The 26,725-nt window shown below is 42.5% G+C and overlaps 1 protein-coding gene across 1 annotated transcript in view; it reads left to right on the forward strand.

Annotated features, from left to right (window-relative positions):
- RGL1 (ral guanine nucleotide dissociation stimulator like 1) overlaps positions 1 to 26,725 on the forward strand; it is a 301,090-nt gene that overhangs the window by 262,535 nt on the left and 11,830 nt on the right. Inside the window, exons 10-14 of the mRNA XM_033916403.1 lie at positions 5,010 to 5,099; positions 9,958 to 10,044; positions 11,783 to 11,815; positions 17,016 to 17,137; positions 24,874 to 24,963. Of these exons, the coding sequence (XP_033772294.1) occupies positions 5,010 to 5,099; positions 9,958 to 10,044; positions 11,783 to 11,815; positions 17,016 to 17,137; positions 24,874 to 24,963 (422 nt within the window). The remainder of the gene's footprint in view (positions 1 to 5,009; positions 5,100 to 9,957; positions 10,045 to 11,782; positions 11,816 to 17,015; positions 17,138 to 24,873; positions 24,964 to 26,725) is intronic.

Below are 26,725 nucleotides of genomic sequence, written 5' to 3' on the forward strand. Positions count from 1 at the left end.
CCCACTCCCCCCTCCCACTAATTCCTATAGAAGCCCGAAACCTACGCCATATATGAGCATAGCCATGGTGTTTGCCATGTCTTAAAGCCGTCAACTGATAAAGAAGCTGCCAGTTAGTTAAGCGCTGTTCTACCATATGCCAAGTAGGGGGTCACCCCTGATTCCACAAAGATGCAAGGGCCAGCCGGGCAGCAATAAAAGCTAACTTGCAGAATAGAGAGTCTCCCCAATCGAGATCCAATTGGTGCCAAAACAACAGGGCATGTCTCCAGTCCACCTGAACCTGCAAAGTGAGAATCCGGGAAACTCGAGAGAACACCTCAGTCCAGAACCCACACACCCGCCCACAATGCCACCACATATGCAAGTAGGTGCCTACCTCCCCACAACCCCTCCAACAAAGAGCACTCGCCCCCCCCCCCCCGCGCCAACGAGCCAGAACCTGAGGAGTATAGTACCACCTGAATAAAACCCATTTTCAACCACCAATGCTGCAATGCCCGCCGAAGCAACTTCTCTCCAAATGTCCCCCCAAATATCCAGAGAAATAGCAGATGCCCAATCCCCTTCCCAAGCTAACATGTAAGGCAAGGGCCGAACCCCCCCCCGACCATTAAGGCACCGATAGATAGCAGATAGAGCACCCTTCCGGAGGGTCGGGCCCAACAACAACTCAAAGGATGTCTTACCCGCCCGTACGTCCCGTAGGGCCCCTAAGGCCCGCAAGTAGTGAACAACCTGCAAGTAGGGAAACAAATCCCGAACCAAAAGATCATAATGGTCCTGAAGTTCAGCAAAAGACCTAATACTACCTGAGAGCGGATCCCACAGTTGACCCACACACACCAATCCATGAGACTCACACCTAGCAAACACACCCTCACCCCGACCAGGCTCAAAGGCCACATTATGGCGCAACGGTGTATACCAAGAATGGTGCCTACCCAACAACAAACTACGCCGGGTCATATTCCAGACCCGCAAGGCTGTGTCTACCGATGACAATACTCGCTCAGGCCGTACCCTCCCAGGCACCCAGGGCAGATGCAACAGGGGCACCCCAGCGGATAAGCGTTGTTCAAGCTCCACCCACAGCTTCGGGACTTGCGCTTGCCATTCGAACAGGGCTCACAACTGGGCAGCCTGATAATACTTCACCACATTGGGAACAGCTAACCCCCCATCACTCCGACCCAAGAACATAACCGACCTACTCACGCGAGGCCTCCGACCGGCCCAAATAAAATAAAAAATGTGCCGCTGCACCCCCTCCAACGTACGCCTACCCACCCAGAGCGGTAACACCTGGAATAAGAACAGAAGGCACGGCAAAATCATCATCTTCACTATTTCCACCCTACCTAACCAGGAGAAAAACTGATCTTTCCAGCTTGCCAGATCTCATTGGATACGACGAAAAAGTGGGGGAAAATTAAGATCATAAAGTTCCGTTCCCGGTGGACCAAAATAGACCCCAAGATAGCGCATAGAATGCTGCACCCACCTAAACGGAAACCGAGCCCGAAGAAGATTCACTCTGTCCGGAGGTAGATTAACATTAAGTAGCTCAGATTTCCCAACATTAACACGAAACCCCGACACCCGGCCAAACTCCTCTAGCTCCCTCAAAATGGCCGGCAAGGAACTCTCGGGATCCTCCACCGTGAAAAGAAGGTCATCCGCAAACAGAGACAACTTATCATTACGGCCCGGAACCGGAACCCCCCCTGATATCCTGATTCATCCGCACCTGCTGTGCTAAAGGTTCCACTGTCAGTGCAAAAAGGAGCGGGGAAAGAGGGCACCCCTGCCGAGTTCCCCGGCCCAGAGAAAAGGTATCAGAATAACCCCCATTCACTTTAATACAGCCAACAGGACGAGTGTAAAGGATCCGAATCCATTCCTGCATACGAGGTCCCAAACCTACAAAATCTAAAACCCGAAACAAAAAAGGCCAGGAAACCCTATCAAAAGCCTTCTCGGCGTCAACCGACAAGAAGACCGTCTCCCGACCACCACCCCTAGCCCTCTCGAACAGGTTAAAAACCTGACGAGTATTATCCCCCACCTGCCTCCCCACCACAAAGCCTGATTGATCAGGATGTATCAACCGAGGAATCCAGCTCATCATTCTATCTGCTAAAATCCATGTAAATATCTTCGTATCTACCCCCAACAAAGATATCGGTCGATAGGAAGCACATTGAAGGGGATCCTTCCCCGCCTTCACCAACACAGTAACACCCGCCAAGCGCATGAAAAACGGAAGCGCACCGTCGCCCTCCAAAGAGTTAAGAAAGCTGAGCAGGGGAGGCAACAACAGATCTTGAAACCGCTTATAATAGCGAACCGTAAAGCCATCCATCCCAGGCGACTTGCCAAGTTTCATGGAGCGCAAAGCTCCCCGAGCCTCAATCAGCGTGAGGGGACGATCCAACCGGGTCGCATGTGCCAGTTCAATCCTAGGCAACCCCGCCGAAGTTAAATAGCTATCAAGATCTGGCGAGGACCCAGCCCCATCCGGAGAATAAAGGTGGGAGTAGAAATCATTATTCTTTTTTGATTGTATTTTTTTATTTTCTCGCAATTAAAATCTTGGATCTAAAGTGGACTTGAGTTAAATTTACCATAACAGTGTTTCTGGTAAACTGCTTAATTTTTTAAGTATGGATCTATATGATTGTAATATGCTTGGTTAAATTTGCTTTCTGTACTTGATATTATATTGAAATCAATAAAAATACTTAAATATATTTTGTGTATGTTTATCTGGAATTTACTTAGATGGGCTACAAATTTTTTTAATAATACCTGGCTCTCTGTGCATGCACACCACCCACCCCCCACCTCTACCACCTTTGGGCTCCTTTTACTAAGCTGCGCAAGCGGTTTTAGCGCGTGCTAAATTGTCGTGCGCACTAGACGCTAATGCCAGCATTGAGCTGGCGTTAGTTCTAGCCACGGAGCGCGGGTTTAGCACGCGCTAAAAACGCTATCACAGCTTAGTAAAAGGAGCCCTTTGTCTTTAGGGTTGCAACTGATGCTGTAAATAACAGCAGATGAAGACTTGCAAGGCCCCATCCATTATATCTGGAAAGACAGCTAAGTCTGTACCCAGAACACTGTGCATCCCCTCCCCCCCCCCCCCCACCCACCACTTTGGTTTTTAGGGTTGTATCTAACAACCATTCAGCCTATCCCTCCTGCACCCCCTATTTTTTTCTTTAAAGTATTATCTTACGAGTTACCGTGAGTGGGAAAATGCTCTGTAGTTTTATTGCATCTTCGTGCCATATAGGGAACCATGTGTTTGTCCCATTTCTTTTTTAATTCTGTCACGGTTTTCAACCCCATCTTTTCCCATGGAAGAACATTCCAGGCATCTATCGTGTTTCCCCGAAAATAAGACAGTCTTATATTAATTTTGGGTCCAAAAAACCGCATTAGGGCTTATTTTCGGAGGATGTCTTATTTTTTTCATGCTAAACTTGCATAAACTTATGGCTAAAGCACAAGTTAATGTATCTAACTCAATATAGAAGAGAACTCTAAACGATCTCAAGTGCTCACAGCTAAAAGCCCGATGTGTATTTCAGGCTAATAACCACACGGTGAGCTATCATTGATCTTATGTGTTCTCTTTTTTTCAATTTTTCTGTTTTTGAGCATTTATATATTTTTTGTAAAAAAAATTTTGATCTTATTTTTTACTGGTCTTCATTAATTTATTAACAGTATTTCTCTTTTGAAAATAAACCCTGTGAAGTGCTTAGCTTCATAACTATAGGGTACTTAGCTTCAAAACGACGACGGAAGATCTCCGTTTCGCTCATACATTTAGAGGAGCTTCGTCAGGACACCGCCAGCAATCATACTCTTGATACTGACGGTAGCAAAGACAAAATTTCAAAGAGCAACCTGAAGCTCAGAAAGTTCCAATATCGTCTGCCTGTCGATATTAACACCGGCAGTTCTCTTCTATATTGAGTTAGATACATTAACTTGTGCTTTAGCCAAAAGTTTATGCAAGTTTAGTGTGAGCCACAAAAATTTATAGGATTATTTTTTTCATGTACAACAATCATCTCTCCCTTCCTCTCTTCCAGCCTATTTCTTCCGCTTTCCTTTCTCCCCCACCCCCCATGTGCAGCATCTTTCTCCCCTCTCACCCATCCCCCTGTGCAGCAGAACCCCACCAACCCTCCCACCGTGAGACTGACATACCTCCGCTTCGAGGCCTCCTAAAGCAGCAGGGGTGGGGGTTGCTGAATTGCTGAGTCTCATTTTTTCAGCAAATCAGTCAGCACTAGTGTCAGGGATGGAATCGGGGGCATTTGGGGGGGGGAGATAGGGTTTCAGGGGGGTCGATCTTAAACAGGGCTTATTTTGAGGGTAGGACTTATATTAGGAGCATCATTAAAAATAATGCTAGGGCTTATTTTCGGGATAGGTCTTATTTTGGGGGAAACAGGGTACCACGCCACCCTCTCTGCACTGGCAGGATAATATAATGCAGGCATGTTTATTTATTTAATTCATTTTCTATCCTTTTCTCCCCAACGAGCTCAGAACGGGTTACAGGTCAACATATATAATACACAGGCAACGATTTACAAACTGTCATGGTTTCACAGTATGCCCTGCAAATGTGCCTTGTAGACATATTTTCTTTGCATCTTAAAGTATCATTTTAGCTTATCTCTCTGAGATTCTTCCAAAATAAATTTCAGCCAAATGTGTTCAGCAAGATGCTTTTCAATTGCCATGGATAACTGGACACAGGGATCCTAACACATGTGTTCTCTTAGTACAGAATGCATATGAAACAGGTACAGCTGATGCCACTTTAATGCCTAAGATAAACTTGAATAAAAAGTGTGGTTGATTTGAGGCCACATGAGGGCAAGCCACCAGTCACATTAATTCATGTTCTATTGTAACCGTCTGGATTTTGATATCACATATGTGCCCAGCCATGCAGTTCATTTTTGTTTCATTTTCTCTTACAGGAGGGAACATCAAAGTTTGCCAACTTGGACAGCAGTGTGAAGGAGAACCAGAAAAGGTCACAGAAGCGACTTCAGTTGCAGAAAGATATGGTATGGCTCAGCAGCTTTCTTTCTTATTACATTGTTCTCAGCGTTTTATCAAGGGGTGTAATACTTGAACGTACTATATAAGGGTCAATTTTCAAATGGTTTAGGTGCCAAATTTGAAAGCTGACTAGTGCCTATAGCTCTGGGAGCAGCTATATCATCAAAAGAAGCACCAGTTTCATCATTCTTAATACTTTCTCATTGGTCCTGGCAGCTTATGGTTGATGTCACCTATAATATAGGCAGTCTTAACAGTAGCTTCCTTAAGCTAACCACAATTAGTCACTTCACAAACATATACCTTAAATATTCAACTCATAGACTTCAGCAGTGCTGCTGTGTAGCAAAACTTAAGCACACAGATATTATAGCACAAAAATCGTCATCGGTCTATGATTTGAATACTTAAGGTATATGTTTGTGAAGTGATGTCACCTATGACACATCTAACATAGCTGCTCTCAGAAAAAAGAACTGTTAAGGGAGCTGTTTCAAGAATTCCAAAATGAGAACCTTAAATGCACTAAGGCATGCAAATTAATTGCCTCTTTTATGCACTGCGCTAACGGCCCCGAAGCCCATAGAGATTTAAAGGGCTTCGGGGCTGTTGCCGCGCAACAGACGCTAGTGCAGCTTTGTAAAAGAGGCCATAAGTTTTGTTAGCAGACATTTGTATCTCAGAAACATGACCAGGAGATGCACAAATCTCCACGTAGGACTGAATAAGGAGCTCATTTTTAAAAGAGAAAAACATTCAAAAAATGGGATAAAGTGGCATTTGGACATTTTTTTCTTGCTAAAACATCCAAATCACTATTTTCAAAACCCACATTTTAGACACTTTTCTATACAGCTTATCTGCAGTATGTCAGAATCTCAAGGGGGCATTTTGTGGGTGTGGGGTGGGTGGGATTAGGGAGAGTTTATGACCCGGACATTTTTCTGCCATAATCGAACATTTTAAAATATGTCCAGGCCATAATTTGGACGTTTGGGGCCAGACCTGTTTAACAATAAATAAGTGCCCAAAAGGTACCCAAACTGACCATATGACCACTGGAGGGATGTAAGCATGACCTCCCCATTACCCCCCCCAGTAGTAAATGACACCCTTCCCCCCCCCCCCCCCCCCCAAGATGTAAATGTACATACCTGACTGTATGATGGCTTGAGATATTCTGGGCAGTCCTAGAAGAATAACAAGCAGGTCTTTGGAGTAGCCAGGTGGTCAGTTCAGTTGGCTGTAGAAAAGGGGACTCAGCAACAACTAGTGCTTCCCGATTCCCTGATTCATTTTGGTGAATCAATTTGATCAATTAGTTTTCCCCAAAAATTGGATACACTGATTCAGTAAACTGGGCCATCATATAGGTGCCACATGCAGGCATAAGAGCTATTGTGGTGGTGTATAGTTGGGTCCAGTAGGATTTGGGTGGGTTTTGGCGAGCTCACCTACAATATATTTAATTTACAACACTGCATATGTCTAGTAGCGCTACAGAAATGATAAGTAGTAGTAGTGATATATAAAAGGTTCACGGTGAGATGTGTATCTGGGACCTTTTATGTGAAGTTCACTGCAGTGCCCACTGCTCTGCTGGGATATATGTGTAGCCAGTGTACTACAAATGCTGACCCTTCCTACATCCTAATGGCTTGTTTTTTGCATTTTTCTTTTCAACGCGGGTTGGGGTTTTTTTTTAATGGTTCAAAAAGAGATTTAATGTTAAAGCAAACACTTTCACTAGAAATATGAACAGGATGTCATGAATAATTAGTGCTGCTGTAGTTCCAATTAGGGGAGTTTCAAATTGCTGGAGGAAAAAGCCTCAGATAGGAACCCTTCCACCACCACAATGGTGGTCCAAGGTGGTCGGGCGAACACCTCACTGGCAAAAAACCTCCAGACCAGCTCCCACAATAGTGAATTTAAAGCAGGACTTCTTATGGTATAAAGATAGAGGAAAATTTCCACTTATCAATAGATAGATCGGTACACCGACGATGGCCAGCGTTTCACATCTCTGCTGCCTCAGGGTGTATAGCAATCCAATCGCTCTGTAACCAAAGATTTAAACAAAGCTCCAATTAATAAATAGACTGGAAACGTAACTCTATGAACCAGTTCAAGAAAAAAGCCTCGAAGACATACCTTTAAGCTGGACGCAAAGCGCATCTCAAGATCAAAAGATGGCCGCACCACGACTGTAATGGGATTAATATAGCACTCCCGGGTGATGCACCCGGAAGTGAATACGTGGCAAGTTTCACCATTGAAAAATGTTAAAGAAGTGTATGTTGATGAAAAATACTGACTGTTATGACACTTGAATTAAAAGGATGTTTTAATTTTTGTTTTTGTCTTTTCTTTTACCCTGTCTCCTTCTTCTTATTATTATATATATAATTTTCAATGTTAAAGTTGTTGTTAATAGAATGCGCTCCATTCAAGTTTTGAATTTAGACCATCATGATGGCAAGGCTAAGATAGGACTGGGGGGGGGGCAGGATTAGGGTGTTACAGGGCGGGGATGGGCAGAACTGGCCGTGCCCGGAGGCAGGTCTGAATTTTCCGATTGGAAAATTTGCACAAGCCTCAAACACTTGAAAAATCATAAGTGTTTGAGACTTATGCGGTCAAGGCAGAACTCATGGGGATGGGACAGGGATATTGAGATCCTGCGGGGAAAGGGACAAATTTGTCCCTATGTCACTATAGTTAATGGAAGTGCCAGAGAATATCCAGAGAAATATATCTAGTTAGCTTTTCTACTCACCATCCTGTTATAGGTGGCCTCCTTTATTTCCAAAATAAACTTTTAGGGAGTAATATTAAGCCCATGGTAATAAGGGGCCTGATTCTATAAATGGTGACTAAATCTGTATGCACCTAGGAAAACGGCATCTACTGCATGCCATTCCAAGTTAGGTGCTGTTTTTAGAACTGCACCCAGTGACATCTGACTGTAATTTGGCACCCATAGGCATCAGGAACTTAGATGCCAGTATATTAGACCAGGGTTTTCTTGGCCTAAACTACTGGCATCTAAATTAATCCACACCCAAACTCTGCCCCTGACCACGCCTACTTTTCAAGGAGATGCTTAAGTGTAGATGCCTACATCCAAATTGTAGGTGTCTACTAGCAAATGAATTCACTTTAATAGTTGTTTAATTGGTTTCTAAATGGCACTTCTCAATTAACATCGCCAATTGAAGCAATTAAAAAATTAAGTTAGGCTCTTAGATTGTCTTAGTTCACCTGTCTAGGTGCCTAACTGGAGACGTCTTTTATAAAATCAGGGCCTAAGTGGCCTGGAAGCCACTCCCAACGGTGGGTTGAACTAGCCCCAATATTTTTCAAAACTTGAATGGAGCGCATTCTATTAACAACAACTTTAACATTGAAAATTATATATATAATAAGAAGAAGAAGGAGACAGGGTAAAAGAAAAGACAAAAACAAAAATTAAAACATCCTTTTAATTCAAGTGTCATAACAGTCAGTATTTTTCATCAACATACACTTCTTTAACATTTTTCAATGGTGAAACTTGCCACGTATTCACTTCCGGGTGCATCACCCGGGAGTGCTATATTAATCCCATTACAGTCGTGGTGCGGCCATCTTTTGATCTTGAGATGCGCTTTGCGTCCAGCTTAAAGGTATGTCTTCGAGGCTTTTTTCTTGAACTGGTTCATAGAGTTACGTTTCCAGTCTATTTATTAATTGGAGCTTTGTTTAAATCTTTGGTTACAGAGCGATTGGATTGCTATACACCCTGAGGCAGCAGAGATGTGAAACGCTGGCCATCGTCGGTGTACCGATCTATCTATTGATAAGTGGAAATTTTCCTCTATCTTTATACCATAAGAAGTCCTGCTTTAAATTCACTATTGTGGGAGCTGGTCTGGAGGTTTTTTGCCAGTGAGGTGTTCGCCCGACCACCTTGGACCACCATTGTGGTGGTGGAAGGGTTCCTATCTGAGGCTTTTTCCTCCAGCAATTTGAAACTCCCCTAATTGGAACTACAGCAGCACTAATTATTCATGACATCCTGTTCATATTTCTAGTGAAAGTGTTTGCTTTAACATTATTGATTTTTCACTTTTCCGTGTGTTTTTTTGCTATCAAAAAGAGATTTAAACATCTGAAAAATGGCCATTTTTCAAAAAACAAGATAAGACGTTTTACAGTTTTGAAAATGGACATGTCTGGTACTGGATTGTTGTGCGTCTGCTGCAAAACGTTGCAACTTGGATTTGGACGTCATATCGAAAATGGCCCTCCAAACATCTTAAAAGTGGTACGTGGCAGGTTGCAAAGAGCAGGCACGATTCATGCATAGAATGATAAAGATTGTGCTGAACCAGACTGACTGGAATGTTCTAATTCTAGGAGGCGTCATTCCAACCGAGCAAATGTCTTTATTCTTTTAAAAGTGCGGTCTCAACAAGAATCCAAGTTTTGGCGTATCTAAACATCTTCCTCAGGGGGGCACTGGATAGAACAACTGAAGAGGTAAAAAAGCTTGGTGAACCAAGCGGCAGCAAAAAGGCCATTTTGTTACCACTTGGTTCACCAAGCTTTTTTATCTCTTCAGCTGTTCTATCCATTGTCCCCTGAGGAAGGCGTTTAGATACACCGAAACTTGGATCTTTGTTGTGACTGCACTTTTAAAAGAATAAAGACTTTTGCTTGATTGGAAGGACGTCTCCCTTGCCTTCCTCTTATGTACTGTTGCTATTACAAACGAGGTTTTCTCTGTATGCTCGTTGCTAATTCTAGGAAGATCATTCTATTTTTCTTGCCTGCAGTTCTTTATATTCTTAATGTAAAATTTGCTGCAATTGGTTGCAGGGAGTCATGCAGGGCACCGTACCGTATCTTGGCACCTTCTTAACTGACCTAACCATGCTAGATGCAGCCCTTCCTGACTATATTGAGGTATGTGTATTTAGTTGATTATACCACTGGGGCTCAATAAGTGTGCTTCTCTACAGGGGCCCCATGGCACTTGTTATAAATCATGATGTGTAAGATGCACAGGCTGGTCTTCCAGATTTTGCCTCTTGCAATATCTGCTTAGATGCAGGCCTGGGTATTAGAATATCCACTGAATATCCACTTCCCTTTTGCTTCAAATTTCTGCAGACTCTGCTGGTATTGTAACATAAGCTTTCTATTGTATGTTCTCTGACTCTCAACCATGCTTGACTTTTGGCTTTTGTGCTCTGATACTACATGGGATGTGCACCTCTGTGGTCGCTGGACATCCTGGTAGTACAGAATTAAGCTCTCTGATAGGGTTAGGTCCACAGCTGGAACATGTAGTATTCTGTGCCCAAAGAACAGCCAGTACCCTCCTCTCCTTTGTTAAGTGAGTAGCATTTTTTCATACCTGAAATGCCTCCTCGTAACAGTTCAATCTATATCTAGTGTCAAAGTTAGGGTTACCATATTTATCAACGTGGCCTCTATCCCAGCTGCACCCTGTCCTGCCCTCAGCTCCGCCCCACACAAACTGAGTCACCGCGTCTCCTCTCTTCTTTCCTCCCCTACCATGGAATGGGTACGTCTAATGGCAGTGGGGGATCACCCGCAGGTGCCAATGGTCCAGAAGTAGGTATTGTTTGTTTATTTATTTTTAAAAAATTTTCTCCGCTTAATAACTAAGCGAATAACAATAAAACACACATATATGAGCACATACAAACACAACAGAACACTGCCATAAAAACTCTTCCCTACCAATCCTAAATGTCTTTGCTAAAAATAGCAAACAGCAAATAAAAGTTTGCACTTACAAAGCTCTAAAATAGCTTTCACAGTACTAAGCTAATAAAAAGCCTTAACAAATAAAAAGGTTTTTAATTGCTTTTTAAAAGATATTTTGTCTCTTTATAATCTCAAGTATCCTGGTAGTTCATTCCACAAACGTGGACCCGCTACTGAGATAGCTGATGTTTGTGTCTTCCTATAGTATGTCTCCCCAAGTACTTCAATTGATAATTTCATTGCAGATTGAGATATCAAAGATCTAAGAGGTATGTAGTGTTTCAACATTTGAGTTAGATACCAGGAAGCCACCCCGTAGATCACCTGGTGCACAATCGTCAGAACTTTGTACTCAATCCTCATTTCAATTGGCAACCAATGTAATTGTTTCAATACTGACCTAATGTGATCATTTCAGATTCCGAACCACTGGAGGTGGCAGAAAAAGCCCCGGCTCTTCCTGAGCAAAGGGCCACATCTGGACGTGGACACGTTCACAATGACATCATGCGCATGCCTAGATGCTCTCCATATGTGGCCCCAATCTCAAGCAGCGTTGGGGCTTTTTCTGCCGCCTCCCGCGGCTCACAACCTACCTCTCGACCACTGGTACCCACAGCGAAACCGCAATTGATGTGGCTCCCACCTGCGGGTGATCCTCCACTGCCCACCCTAAGGTAAGAAGAAAATTGCCGGGTTTTAGAAAACTGTCCAGACACCTAGACAGTCCTCTAAAAAGAGGATATGTCTGGGTATGTCCGGATGTATGGTAACCCTAGCTAAAGCTCCTCAACACTCTCCAGGCTACAGCTCTGCTCATTGAGGTTAGCTTCATACAGTGAATTAAACAAATAAATAAACAGTTCTAATCACTTTGCAGCTTAGTATGTTCTTTTGCTTTTTACAGGGTGGCTTGATAAACTTTGAAAAAAGGAGGCGGGTGAGTGATTTTTGCTTTGTTACATGTGGGATGAAGTTAAGAGGTGATAGGCTCAGGTGTCCCCTCATTAAAAATTATTGGGACACGCCGCACTTTCATTTTTTCAGTTACAGGTCCTACTGTTTGGAATTCCCTTCCATTATACATTAGAGCAGAAAAAACTTAGATAAATTTAACGGCAATTTAAAATGTTTTTTCCTTAAAGATGCTTATGAGGGAGTCACCATTTGGATATTTTATCACTTTTTAACTTACCTACCTCCCCTCCTTGATGTTATTTCCTTTTTGGTTCTCTTTTCTTTAATTAATGGAGTTCTCCCCCTTTCCTCTTGTTTTATATCCCATCCCAGTATGTAAATGGTTTTGTACTAAGTCATGTTTGTTTTAATATTAATTCCCCCATTTATTTTAATGTACAACACTTCAAATTCTATGTTAAGGTTCAATCAAATTTTAATAAACTATGAAATACTTTTTTACAGTAAGGGTGGTAGGTGTTTGGAATAGTCTCCTGGTAGAGGTGATAGAGACAAAGACGTGTGGGACAGGCATGTGAGATCTCTTAAAGAGAGGAGGAGATAGTGAATGCTTTGGATGGGCCATTTGGCTTTTATCTGCCATCATGTTTTTAATGTTTCTATAGAGAGTACCAAGTTAGGAATGTCAGTTTTATTCGTGTTTACCTGCTTCTTGTTATAAATGATGCCTGTATTCCCGCTACTTCCTTTCTTCTTCCCCACCCCTTCCTTTGCACCCAGGAGGACTGCACCAAGCTCTTTAGATCCTCAGAATGATCAAAGGCTGGAAGGGGAACCTCCCAGGGTCACTTCTGAGCCACAAGGTGTTGTCCATGTAGCATGCGTTCACTAGTCATAGTTTCATAGTTTATTTAAAATTTGATTAAACACCTATCAAAATTCTAGGCGAAAATACATTATTAATAAAAATAAGGGGTAGAATAGTTTAAAACACAGTTATCTTCAAACTATGGACAAACCATACAGATTATACATGGAAAGGGGGAAAGAACTACAATAAAGTTAAGAAAAGAAACATGTCAGGAACAAACACTAGGAAGAGGAAAACACATGTTATGCTGCTGAATTTCAGTTAAAAGAAGAAAAGAGTCTGGATGAGACAAATAGCAAATACGGAAAGAGTACCTGGCATCCCTAGATATCTTTAAACAGAATGGAGTATCTAGAGTTCAAAGGCATATTTGATTAAAAAACATTTTAAGGCACCTTTGAATTTCTCTAAATTGGTTTCAGATCTGATGTGTAAAGGTAATGAATTCCAGATTGTGGAGCTGCTACAGAAAATATTGTTGTATGGCGAGTGCCGATTATTTTCAACGAGGGGAAAAAAAGATGTTGGTTTGAGGATCTAAGTGTCCTAGATGGTTCATGAGATATAATCAATTTATCTATAAATGCTGGTTCATTCGTTTTTTGTGTTTTAAATAGTATCAGGGCAAATTTATATGTTATTCTTTGGGGGATGGGGAGCCAGTGTGCCTTTATCAACAACGGAGTAATATAATCATATTTTTTAGATCCTGTAATAACCTTAACAGCGACATTTTGAATAAGTTGAAGCCGCTGAATCTCTCCTCCTAGGGCCTGACCTCGTCGTATCATTACAGATCTTGCTTTTTATTTGCTACAAAGATAATAAAGAGGTTTAGTTGATCATAAAAACTGGTGATTTGATTTAAGACTGTAATATGTAGGTCCTTAACTTTAGGCAAGAAGAAAATATGGCTTTGTTAGCCTAGTACTGCTCCTTTCGAGAGGATATCTCTCTTACATAAAGTGGTATGGGTCTGTTCTGATCTTGGAAGAAGGAGTTAACTCCCAAAAACTAATCCACAAATGTATCGTTAGTCCCCCCCCCCCCAAAAAAAGCAAGCTTTTACCTTATATTTTTTTGGGGGGTGGCCAATATTCGTTGGTGCCAGTATCAGTATTTAACATGTATATTTGATGCCACTACATATAGAGCTAGTACAGTAGATGTGATGCTGTCAGTGCCCCTATCACATATAAAGGGTAATTCTACTGTATAATCTGATGCCAAATGTTAAGTGCCAAAAAATGTGTGTAGATTACAGAATTCTGGCACTTTTACCATTGGTGCAAATAATTGACAGTTATGCACATATCTACTACATGCTATTCTATAAAGTACGCACCAAAATTGCTTAACCTATAATTGTGAGGGAGGCATAGACATGGGCAGAACATGGGTGATGCATGGGCCAGCAGATGTGCCTCACCAAGTGACGTGTGCAATTTATAGAATACTATCAATTGCATGTCTCGCATGGCGCACATAGGCATGCCAAATAACACCAGCCGTCGACCCACCCTAAGTAGGCCCAGCTGTATTCTGACATGCCAGCACGGCTTTGCATTAATATTCTGTAATAAAGGGGTTAAGCGCACCCCATTGTGACACCTACGTCTCGGTGCCAAGTTCTAGAATTTCCATGTCAGCTTAACTGGATAGTGACTGAATAGCCCCACTATTTTGAAAATTTGGCAGTTCCTCCCTCACTCTGTCTTCCTTCTACCCCCTTCTTTATACAGATTGTAACAGTCTACAATAAAGGAGATTTTGGCCTGATATTATATAAGGGACAATTCTATAACTGGGCACCTGTATTTAGACACACTGAGGATGCGCAATGGAAGCAGTGTTATAGTTACGGGTGGGCCTGGATGGGCCCAGTTCCATAAAGCGACAGCACCACTCTGCTCTCTCAACTCTGCGGCCTCCTGACATCTGCCCTCCTATCTTTGAACCCCGTCCCTCTCTGGTTTACCTTATGGGTGTCCACCAGGGAGGGACGGGATTTGAAGATAAGAGGGCAGATGCCAGGATGTCATGGAGTTGAGAAGAGGAGAGCTGCTGGATAGGTGAAAAATCCTGTATTTTTTTTTTCTTTTTAAATATCTCTGAGAAGTGGGAAGGACCCATCCAAGTTAACTGTGGATCCATCCAAAATACTGGGTTTGGCTATGCCACTGGGTGGGTGTCTATTCTATAATGGTATCTGGGCACTCAGATTCTATTGTAGAATACTACCATTGTGTCTCGCTCTGCCTAACAGTTTTGTACAGGATCTGCAATTACTTTAGGTGTAACTACAGGCATATCAATGTAGCAGAAATGTGTGTAATTTACATTATTCTGTAAGTTATGCGGGTGAGAGTCCCCCACCCCTACACTCTGTTACATTTATGCATTATCCCTCATATTCTATATATGGTGTCAATTTAGTTGTGCATGCTTCAGAGATGCTGCAAACCAATTATTAACATTAACTGGTACCAATTAGAATTTGCAACTGCCTCTGAGTGCACGCTATTCTATAAGCTGAACGCCTAACTCCCTTAGAGTGTGAAGAGGGGTCTGGGTGGCTCAGGGGTGTTCCTACAAGTAGCACCAGGATGGATTTTATTTATTTATTTAAAAGATTTCTAGCTCGCTTAAACCTAAGCGGTGTACAAAATACAAACATAATTATCATATAACATACAAAACATACAAATAAATAAAACAAACTCATCTAAAATGCACATAATTAATATCCCAGCCTACTCAATGAAAAGCCTCCATAAACAAAGACTTGATTTAAATCATGGTTTTCTACAGAAAGACTTAATTCATACTGACATAATCTTAATGTTTACAGTTTTCAGATTTATTTTATGGTTATATAAAAAAAATTGCTTATTTTGTTATACTACCATGCTTCCCCAAAAATAAGACAGTGTCTTGTATTCATTTAGGGCCTCAAAAAAGCACTAGGTCTTATTTTCGGATAGGGCTTATATTTTTTCATGTACATGATCATCTCTCCCTCTCCTTCACCCCAATTCTTCCTCTCCTCTCAACCATCCCCTTATGCCTTCCCTCTGCAGCATCTTTCTATCCCTCCATCCCTCTCATCCCCCTGTGCAGCAGAACCCTTGCCCAGCTTCCATCCTTCCCTCCCTCCCATCTCTCGTGCAGCAGAACCCTTCAGAAACCGCCCACGCCAAGCAGCCGAACCACCGTTAACCATCCATCCTTCCCTCCCAACTGATCCCCACCAACCGCGACCATAAATACCTTCCAGCAGAGGAGCGTTGGGCCAGCAGCACTCACAGGTGCTTCACGGCCTTCTCACTGAGCCCTTCTGTGTGCTGCATTACTGATGATGTCATCAGTACAAAGAAGGCCACGAAGCAGCCTGTAAGTGCTGCTGGCCCGACACTCCTCTGCCGGAAGGTATTTATGGTCACGGTCGGCGGGGATCGGTTGGGAAGGAAAGATGGAGGGTCAGCAGGGATTCGGCGGTTCGGCTGTATGGCTGGCAAAGGGAAGTGCAGCTGCCTACGACTAGGACTTGTTTTCGGGGGTAGGGCTTATTTTTGGGGAAACACGGTATTAGAAATACATAGATAGTTCACCTTGCAATAATTTCTTAATTACACATCTCCGGTTTAATAGGTTTATCATTCATATTTGAACAAATTGTTTGCTGTACTTTATTGAAAGGAGGAAAAGAATCGTTACCTTAAAAACAATTTAAATAATTTTATTTAACCAAAAGAATAGCATTATAGCATATATATTTTTGTATTTGCTTAAATATCCATGTTAACTGATGTGGTTAAACAGAATATCAATTTTAAAAAACCTTAAGACTATCAGCGCTAATATTCAATGACCATCTCACATTAATTAGTGCTTAGCCGGCTTAGTGCTGTTTAACCAGCTAGGAGCCATTCCTGGCCAGTTCAGTAACGCTGAACATCAGGCGGCCTGTGTATTATTTATCCACTTCAGTTTCTGATCATTCTTATTTAACAACAGCAGCATATATCATTTTTAAGTACCTGGGATTTTCCTTTTGTCTGAGAAAATTACTTAAGACACATTTTTTTGTGGTAGCTTTTAGCTGATTCCCATGGGTTTGATTGGATTCATGATGCCTGGTACATGCTTGTAGAACAGAAAGAAAAGAAATATTAAGGCTTATTCATGGGTTTCCCCCATTTTTATTACATGCTGGTTTTGTATTGTAATGTATGTAATGTAAACTTTTGTGTACTATTGTGGATGATTTACCCTGTAAGCCGCTTAGGTATATAAGCGGATTATAAATTTTTTAAAGAAAGATCATTTATTTGCATTTATTCTGTTGTAGGAGTTTGAAGTGATTGCTCAGATTAAGCTTCTTCAATCTGCCTGTAACAGCTATTGCATGACACCGGACCATAAATTCATCAGATGGTTCCAGAGCCAGCAGCACTTAACTGAAGACCAGAGGTGAGGGCTGTAGAACTGTAGAGACTCCTCATCAATCAAATAGAGCTGTGTGATGTTAGCAAGAACAAAGAAACAAAGAGAGTGGTACTCAAAGCATTTTCTCTAACGTACCTGGGGCAAAGATGGGAGATTAAGTGACTTGCCCAGGGTCACAAGGAGCAGCACGGGATTTAAACCCACAACCTCAGGGTGCTGAGGCTGTAGCTGTAACCACTGTGCCACACACTGCATGGAGCATAGGTAGGGCATAAAATTAGAGGCCCAATATTTTGAGCGATTTAACTGGGCAGAAGAGGCTCCTGCCCAGTTAAATTGCTTGGTGCAGGGCTATCCACTGATATTCAGCAGCACTAAAGCAATAGCCAGAGATTTTGTGGGTATTCTGAGGGTGGAGTTCGCTCTAATGTGGTTAAATGCTGATTCAGCACTTAACCGCCTAAAGACTCCTTTTACAAAGCTGCAGTACTATTCTTTGGCAAATGCACTGAAGAAGCCCACAGGAACTGAATGGGCTGAGTGGTACATTTGCCGTGGGGGAATTGGTACCGCAGCTTTGTAAAAGGGGCCCTAAGTTAATTACATTACATTAGGGGACATTACCTGCATATACTAATGTAACCCTGCCTATTTCCAGTGGCTCAGGAAATAGCCAAAGCTGCATAAAAAATTTCTTTCACTCAAAAATTTTAAATAAAACAAATTTAATATGCATTAAAATTAACAATATATTACAGTTACCACAATTGTAGCTCAGGAGAAGCTTTTTCTAATTGTCCAATCACACACCGGTCCAGTACAGATGACTGCGGGCAAACTGGTATTAATTTTTCTCTTCTTCTTTCTTTCTTGCGTGGGCTAGAGTTTGATTGCAGTTCTTGTTAATCCCTACTACTCTATGTATTAACACATCAATAAAAGAAAACCCTAACTATTCCCCAAGATTCCACTTTAAACTAGCTATATAAAAGAATCAATAATCGAGATAGCCCTAAACTATACCCACTCGTGAACTCGCAGGCCTTGAGCATGCTCAGATGCTCAAGGCCTAGCAGAAGAGGAGGCCGATCTTCGGGCACCGGCACCAAGCACAGGACATGCCGGTGCCGGTGCCCAGATGAGGGTAAGAAGCGTCGGGGGGGGGGTGCCAGGTCGTGGCGGGGAGTGCCCAATCGCGTCGGGGGGGGGGGTGGGGGGCCGGATCGCAGGGGGGGGGAAGGTGCCAGATTGCGGGGGGGGGGGGGGGGGCACTCGTAAATCGAGCCATGCTCGGTTTCCGAGGCACCGATTTTGCAAATGTTTTGCTCGTCTTGCAAAACACTCGCAAACCGGTGCACTCGTAAACCGAGGTACAACTGTACTTTTTAAATTTTATTTATAACCTTGGTTACACTAAGGGCTCCTTTTACTAAGCTGCGCTATAGAGCTGGCGTTAGTATTTTCCGCATAGCACGGGAGTTAGCGCGTGCTAATCTTCAGCGCAAGCTAAAAACGCTAGCGCAACTTAGTAAAAGGAGCCCTAAGATTGGTTCAATGTGGGATACAGATAAGATACTAGTGCAGGGGTGCCCACACTTTTTTGACTCGCGAGCTACTTTTAAAATGACCAAGTCAAAATGATCTACCAACAATAAAATTTTTAAAAAACACAACGCACACTGTATGCATAGAATTGTTAATTATCATTTCTATTCCGGGGTTTTTTCAAAGAGGTCAAAGCAGATGACTCTATGCACTGTCACCTCAGTAAAAACCATACAAAAATAGACAAATACCCACCCCCTCCCTTTTTACTAAACCACAATAGCAGTTTTTAGTGCAGGGAGCTGCGCTGAATGCCCAGCGCTGCTCTCAACGCTGATAGGCTCCCTGTGCTAAAAACCACTTTTGCGGTTTAGTAAAAGGGGATCATATTGTAAAATATAGACAGCAGATATAAATTCAGACACATTTTGATCACTAAATTTAAAATAAAATCATTTTTCCTACCTTGTCTGGTGATTTCATGAGTCTCTGGTTGCACTTTCTTCTTCTGACTGTGCATCCAATCTTTTTTTCAGCCTGTATGCTTCCTCTCCTTCAAACATCATTCCCCCCCCCCAACTTTTTCTTCCTCTCTCCCTGCCCTTTCTTTCTCTCTTCATGCCCCCTTTCTTATTTTCCTGTTTCTCTTCTTTCCTTCTGTCTCCCTGCCTGCGCCCCTTTCTTTCTTTCTCCCTGCCCTTCCCAAAGCCACTGCCACTGCCTTTGCCATCGGGGAACGGGACCCAATGGATAACGCCGACGCCGCCCCATGCTCTCTCTGCTTCGGGCCAATCAATCTTCCTCTCCCTGACGTCAATTCTGCCGTCGGAGAGGAAGTTCCGCCCAGCCAGGCAGCGATTGGCTGGCCCGAACTTCCTCTCCGACAGCAGAATTGACATCGGGGAGAGGAAGATTGATCGGCCCGATAGATCGCCAAGGCAAAGGGAGTCCTGGATGATCGACTCACTTTGCCTTGGCGAGCTACCGGTCGATCGCGATCGACCTATTGGGCACCCCTGTACAAGAGCATACTCTAGGAATTTCCATATAAAAGCCAAATTAAAAGTAACAACAATTTATGAAAGTACAAACTTCCCCAAAAAAATAAAATTTTTCAATGTTCTGAGATAAATCTTATTGGCATAGGAATAGAATTCCACAGCCTGATAAATCAGTGATGATTAGAGTAATTTGTAGGAAGTAATCCCTCGCACCTTGGAAAAACTAAGCACTATTTGATTTCTATAAATGGTTTTATCCTATTTTTGAATCCTATTTTTGGTTTTACTTAGGCAGTTAAGTGTATATCATCCTTAACTGGATAAAGGATAACTGGCTGCACAAACCCATATATTTTATGTTGGTGGCCGGACATGGCTCAGTATTGAATGTACCGGTTTAACAGGAGAGACTGGAAGCCCTGAATATGTATACCCTAGAGCAGTGGTTCCCAACCCTGTCCTGGAGGACCACCAGGCCAGTCGAGTTTTCAGGATAACCCTAATGAATATGCATGAGAGAGATCTGCATATAATGGAGGCACCAGGCATGCAAATCTGCTCCATGCATATTCATTAGGGCTATCCTGAAAACCCGACTGGCCTGAGGGACAGGGGAGATATGATTGAGACGTTTAAGTACTTGAAAGGTATTAACGTAGAACAAAATCTTTTCAAGAGAAAGGAAAATGGTAAAACCAGAGGGCATAATTTGAGGCTGAGGGGTGGGAGACTCAATAGCAATGTAAGGAAATTCTTCTTTACGGAGAGGGTGGTGGATATCTGGAATGTGCTCCCGAGAGAGGTGGTGGAAAGGAAAACGGTGACAGAGTTCAAAAAAGCATGGGATGAACACAGAGGATCTAGAATCAGAAAATAATAGTAAATATTGAAGAACTAAGACCAGTACTGGGCAGACTTGCACGGTCTGTGTCTGTATATGGCTGTTTGGTGGAGGATGGGCTGGGGATGGCTTCAATGGCTGGGAGGGTGTAGATGGACTGGAGTGAGCTTTGACAGAGACTTCAGTAGTTGGAACCTAAGCACAGTACAGGGCAGAGATTTGGATCTTTGCCCAGAAATAGCTAAGAAGAAGAAAAAAAAAAATTAAATTGAATGAGGTTGGGCAGACTGGATGGACCATTCGGGTCTTTATGTGTATCATCTGCTATGTTACTATGTTAACACCAGTAGTGGCCTAAAAATGCAGAATATTTACCTCACTTACATATCTCTAGGTCATAGGTGCACACACTAAGGCCCAGATTCTCTATCATCAGCCATTATCAACGGCTGCCTTAAAAGCAGCCGCCGATCGAGTGTCAATCACGTGACAATGCCATTTAGAGCATAGCAGCTCCAGCAAAGGTAGGTGTCGGAAATGTAGGCCAGGGATTTCAAGGCCTACTTTTCTGGCACCTACCTTTGAAATGGATAATGTCTCTGGAGGCGCCTACCGGCACCTAATGCCACTTCTGGCATTAGCCATGCCTACAGGAGGCACAAGTCTGATGTCATTTTATAGGCATTGGTAGGTGTCTTGTCATTTCTCTTAAGTCCACTTTTAAATGGCGTTTTGGACTTAAGTTAGGCACCAGTAGGACACCTACCGACGCCTAAGTTAAGTTATAGAATATAGGCTAGTGTTTTATATAAGAAAGTAGGTGCCTATTTTTCATTGTTGAATATGTGTAGATTAGGTACCTTTTGAGTAGCTATACATAGGTGCACAGTTATAAAATTTGCCCCCTCCTCTGGCGTACTCAATCTTGGGTTTCACCTTGAATTCTAGAATCCTGTGAGCTTATTCCATATCTCCTTAAATTCTGAGAAAGTTTTTGCTTCCACCACATCCCCAGACAGGCTTTACCAGTCATCCATCACCCTTTCTGTGAAGAAATATTTCCTCATGTTTATTGCTGAGTCTGGCTGTTTTAAATTTATGACCCCTGTTTCTAGAATTTTCATTCCATTGGAAAAAGGTTTGTCACTTATGTTTTATTTATACCTTTGAGGTACTTGAATTCCTTACTCGTATCTGGTGCTCTAGGCAACTTGGTCCTGAAGTACCCCCTTTCTAGTCTGGTTTTCAGGCTATCCACAATGAATATGCATAAACTTGATTTGCATACATTGCCTGCATTGTATGCAAATTTCTTTCATGCAGGTTCATTGTGGATTTCCTGAAAACCTGACTGGCAAGGGGGTGCTCAGTGATTGAGCTGAGAAACACTGTTGTAGGCAGACTGTGGGGAAATTGTATAGAAATGTTGCTGTACTGAGACACACTGAGGGGCTGATTCTGTATAGGACGCCGGTCTCGGTGGCTGCCTAAGAAGCGGCTGAAAATCATCTACCGGTGGCCTAGACAGAATCATGTCTGCCCTAACGAACAGACACCTAACCACCCCCGATTCTCTAACTGGTGCGCATGTCACAGGTGCTGGTTAGAGAATCGCACCTGATCACAAAGATAGGTGGCTTAGCCGCCTATCTTTGTTGAGGGATCCCTTGCCATTAGCTGATTGTGGTAAGGGAATAGGAATAGGGATAGAATAATGAAAGGGTATAGATAGATGGATAAAGGAGATTAAAGGGTTTTAGACAAGGATCACCATACAGGTTATGGACCTGATGGGCGAGATGGACCTCTGGTCTGACCCAGCGGAGGCAACTTCTTATGTTCTTAATCCCCGTGGAGAGTCCTGCTGACTCAGCTGATCGGGAGGAAAACACCCCTGCTGCGATCAGCTGAGCCGGCTGCGGCAGAGGACCTCCCCAAAATTGGCAGGAGGGATGCCCACTCCCGCCTGCTGCTGACCCTCCCAAACCCCCGACACCCCCCAATTCTAGCCCGGCAGATTCCCATTCCTTCCTGCTGCTGACGCCCACAACCCCTCCAAACAGGAAGGATGCCCACTCCCTCTTGCCATTGGCCCCTTTGATCCCCCCCCTCCCCCCGAAATGAAAGCAGGAGAGATGCAGACTGGGCAGAGCAACTGGTTTTATCTACGATTGGCTGCTATGTGACTGAGGTATATTTTATACCTGCTCTCTAACTGATATGCTGAAAATGCAGTTCAGTGTGGTTTTGCTAGGTACATGAGGTTTTTGCCCAGTTAAACTCACTGCCCAACTCTAAGGCAAATATTCAACAGCACATCAGTGGACAGTGCCACTGAATATCTACTGCAACAATCACAACACTCTCCAGTTAGTACTGGGGGCCAGGGGTAGAGTCAGAATAGATCTGGAAGTCATCCAGCCACCACCAATACTCAATGCAGGTGTCTGAATAGCTAACCATGCAAGTAGAACAACACATTAGGAGGGGGGAATTCTGTGTAGGTCACCCAAAGTTAGGTACCAGGATGATGTGCCCTAAGTGTGAATTGAGTAATTTGTAGCCAGTTCCACGTAGAATATTCACTTAACTCATTTTCATGCCTAACTTTAGACGCAGTAGGGGTGTAAATCTTGGTGCGATGAGATTGTTTGAGAACTGAGTGGCTCTGCTGAAGCTTTAAGTGGTGAAAATATATTTACATTTATAACATCAAGAAACTGACTTATTACCCGAGGGATCTTTTGAAGAGTTTGAGCAATACCTTGGGGATATCTATCTAGTGCCTGCAATTCCTGGATTTTAATTTTAGGCGCAAGCATTTAAGCCTGTCAAAGGCAGGTGTAAATCTTGTTTCTATCTGCTGTCAGTTAGGTGTGGAAATGGAAATATTCTATAACTAAATCATGGGAGCACCTAATGATCCGCCCATGCCCCTCCGCTGGCCATGCCCCTTTAGAGTTGTACATGAGATGAATTAGGCGCACAGGTTATAAAATAGAGGTGCAAAGCAGTTACGGGTATAACCAGTAAATAATGCCAATTAGTGATTGTTAAGGCCAATTATTGTTATCACTTTAAGGGATTTAAATAATTGATCACGTGGGCTATCCCAGCAGCGGTTCATTTTTAAATGGACAGCATTTCGCCTTACTGCCTGAAAACACTCTTGCAGCATAGAGACAAGTTTTGATCTGCAATTATGAGAGTGTGATAATCTAGCAATAATATTGGGTGGGAGGCAGGCAGGGCGTTTGACTGAGCACATCATAATTGAAAATATTTTTAAAAATTTCTTTATGTTGTACGTTATTTTGCTTTGCTTTGTTTTGTTTAATGTTTAGTCTTTTGAATTTCAGTTAGGTTTTGGGAATTCGGTATTTAATTTGAGTATTCTCCTAAATAGTTTTTATAATGACAATTATTGTTACCACCAATTTTGCTAATTGCTTTATGCACGTATCCGAGATCTATGCCCAACTTAGAGCAAACTATAGGCCTGCTTGATTATCCAGGCACCAGAACTGAATATCAGTGAAGAACCAGACATTCAGGGCCTGATTCTGTAAATGGCGCCTAGATCGGCAGCGCCTAGCCAATTTCAGTGCAGAACTTAACATTTTTTAATTGGCTTAATGGGTGTGATAATTGAAAATGCTATTAAAAGCCAATTTCAAAACCAATTTTAAACAATTTAAGTTCCGTGCTGAAATCGGCAAGGCGCCTACATGAAAAGTAGGCATGGTTAGGGGCGGACTTTGGTTGTGACAAAACATTAGGCATCAGAAGGCACCTACTTTAAATGCCAGTATTTTAGGCCAGCAAAACCCTGGCCTAATATATCAGCACCTAAGTTGTAAATGCCTAGTAGTACCTAGCTTGATTTAGGCGCTGGTAGGCACGATTCTACAAATTGCACCTAAATTTGATTGACATGTGGTAAGCGCTCTTTTCCTAGGTGCCTACTGATTTAGATGCCATTTATAGAATCAGGGCCTCCGTGCTGATGTCCCAGTAAGACCCGGTACTAGTGAGAAGCAAGTTAAATTTCCACTACTTTGGATGGGTATAAAATGTGCGTGCCAGTGGCCCAACTCTGGCATTAGTGACCTCTGGTCAGTGTAGCAGGGCCAGTGGAGTTCTGCTGTACCACATAAATGAAGTGTTTGGACCCTAGAAAAGGGAGGAGAGAGGATGATTCTTGCTGGCCCCCGAGCACTGGTGAGGAACTCAAGTCATGGAGGTAGCTTCAGTCAGTGAAGGGACTGGGAACATCCTGGCAGTTACCCTGGCGAGAAGATGTGGAGAGGAATATGAGAAAAGAAGAAAGTCCAAGGGAACAAAGTCTAACTGGAATCTTTTGTACTGTGCAGTTTCAGCATCTCCTGTGAGATTGAAGCAGCGGTAGAGAATGGGCCCACCTCGCCAAAGCCCAGGAAGAGCGTGGTGAAGCGGCTAAGCCTGTAAGTGTTCCCTGCACCCTGAAAATATCAAACAGCAGACTGCAAGACCAAAATAAAACAGGCAAATGTTACAGTGTAGGCCTTATTGAGAAGAGCTATCAAACTGTATACCATGCAGAAACTAAAACCCCATTTGCTGAAATACCCAACAGTTTTAATTCCTGCATGCTAAAGTCTTTTCAGACTGGCTTAGCATGCATGATCCATTTCTGGATTGCACACTCCCTTTAAGGCATGATAGATGGACTTAGCAGGTACCCTTACCATTCTTACATCGGCCCCTAAAATACTCTGATTCTACGATGAAAACCTGTTAGTTACTTTAGTCCAAAGAGACCCTTAGTCTTCAGAAATGATTACATCAGTGGTACATGAAAAGTGCCGATTCTTTAATTGACTTCTGAATTGGGAGTAAAATGAGTATTCATTGTTTACAATCTTAAACATCAATAAAAAATCTAATCAAAAATGTACGAGCATGGGATTATATTCAGTGAAGAAGAAGAGAGTGAGGCACCAAGAGAACAAATCCAAATGGTATAAAATATGGAACGTTTATTAAAATATTGTCAAATTCACCTGTTGGAGACGCTTGATACAGCCTTGTTTCAGCAACTATGCTTGAGTCAGGAGTTTTACAACCTTACAAGTGGACAAACATCATGTACAAATTTACCTATGAATGAGATAACTTCCTTTAATACAGTAAATTAGAAATTCTTCTGCACATACAGCGTGTTTGTCATTAGGACAGCATCTCCAAGAATTGTGTTAAAGGAAGCTACCTCTGTTCATTGGTAAATTTTTGTCCACTTGTAAAATTGTAAGACTTCCGACAGAGGCCTAGTTGCTGAAACACAGCTGTGTTGAGTCTCTCCAACACATGGATTTGACAATATTTTAATAAACCTTCCATATTTTAACACTACTTGGATTTGTTCTCTTGGGGGAAATGGTGTGGTGGCAGTTTTAGTCCACTCTTCAAGGGAATGTGTAGAAATAAAGAAAAAAACATAAAGAAAAAAAAAAACATTTTTTTATTGGACTTCTCTTGAAGGGCATCTAACTTGTAGGTGCCAGTCAAGGCTTAGGCGTCACTAGGCACCGTTACATTAGATCAGGGTTTTCTTGGCTTAGTTGATAAATGGGATAGAAATTTTAAAAATAAATAAATATATTTACTGGCATCTAACACAAACACCTAGTGACTCCTAAGTCAAGCACACCTGTTCTCCACCCTAACCATGACTACTTTTCAGGTAGGCATTGTTAGGCATCTTGACTTAGGCATCGCTTGGTGCCGCACGATATTCCACATGAAACTTAAATTAATTCTTTTTCCATGTTTTAATCGGATTTACTCATGCCATCCCGATCCACATGGCATGAGTAAATCTCAAAAGGGGGGACTTTTCTTGAAACAGCCTGAGGGCGAAACATGTCGAATGACAGGTCCCTTCCCGATGTTAACAACTGAAAAGATTTAAGCTAAGTTATTAAGTTATTGCAATTTTAAAAAAAGCTAAGAAGTGATTTATAAATTTTGCACAGAGCACTTTATATATAAAAAGATAAATCAAAAACATAAAAAAAAGTTAAATGGGGCTGGTGAAGAAGCCATTGCCAGAAGTTGATTGGTGACCCCAGAAATGAGTGGCACCAAATGGCAAATCTGAAGCCCTAAATAGGATTTATACATTTCATACAAAGAATTTATGGGACATTGAAATATTATGGTGGTGAAGTTTGTCAATGTCTTACT

Source organism: Geotrypetes seraphini, chromosome 12 (assembly GCF_902459505.1).
Source record: "Geotrypetes seraphini chromosome 12, aGeoSer1.1, whole genome shotgun sequence".
Classification (NCBI taxonomy): domain Eukaryota; kingdom Metazoa; phylum Chordata; class Amphibia; order Gymnophiona; family Dermophiidae; genus Geotrypetes; species Geotrypetes seraphini.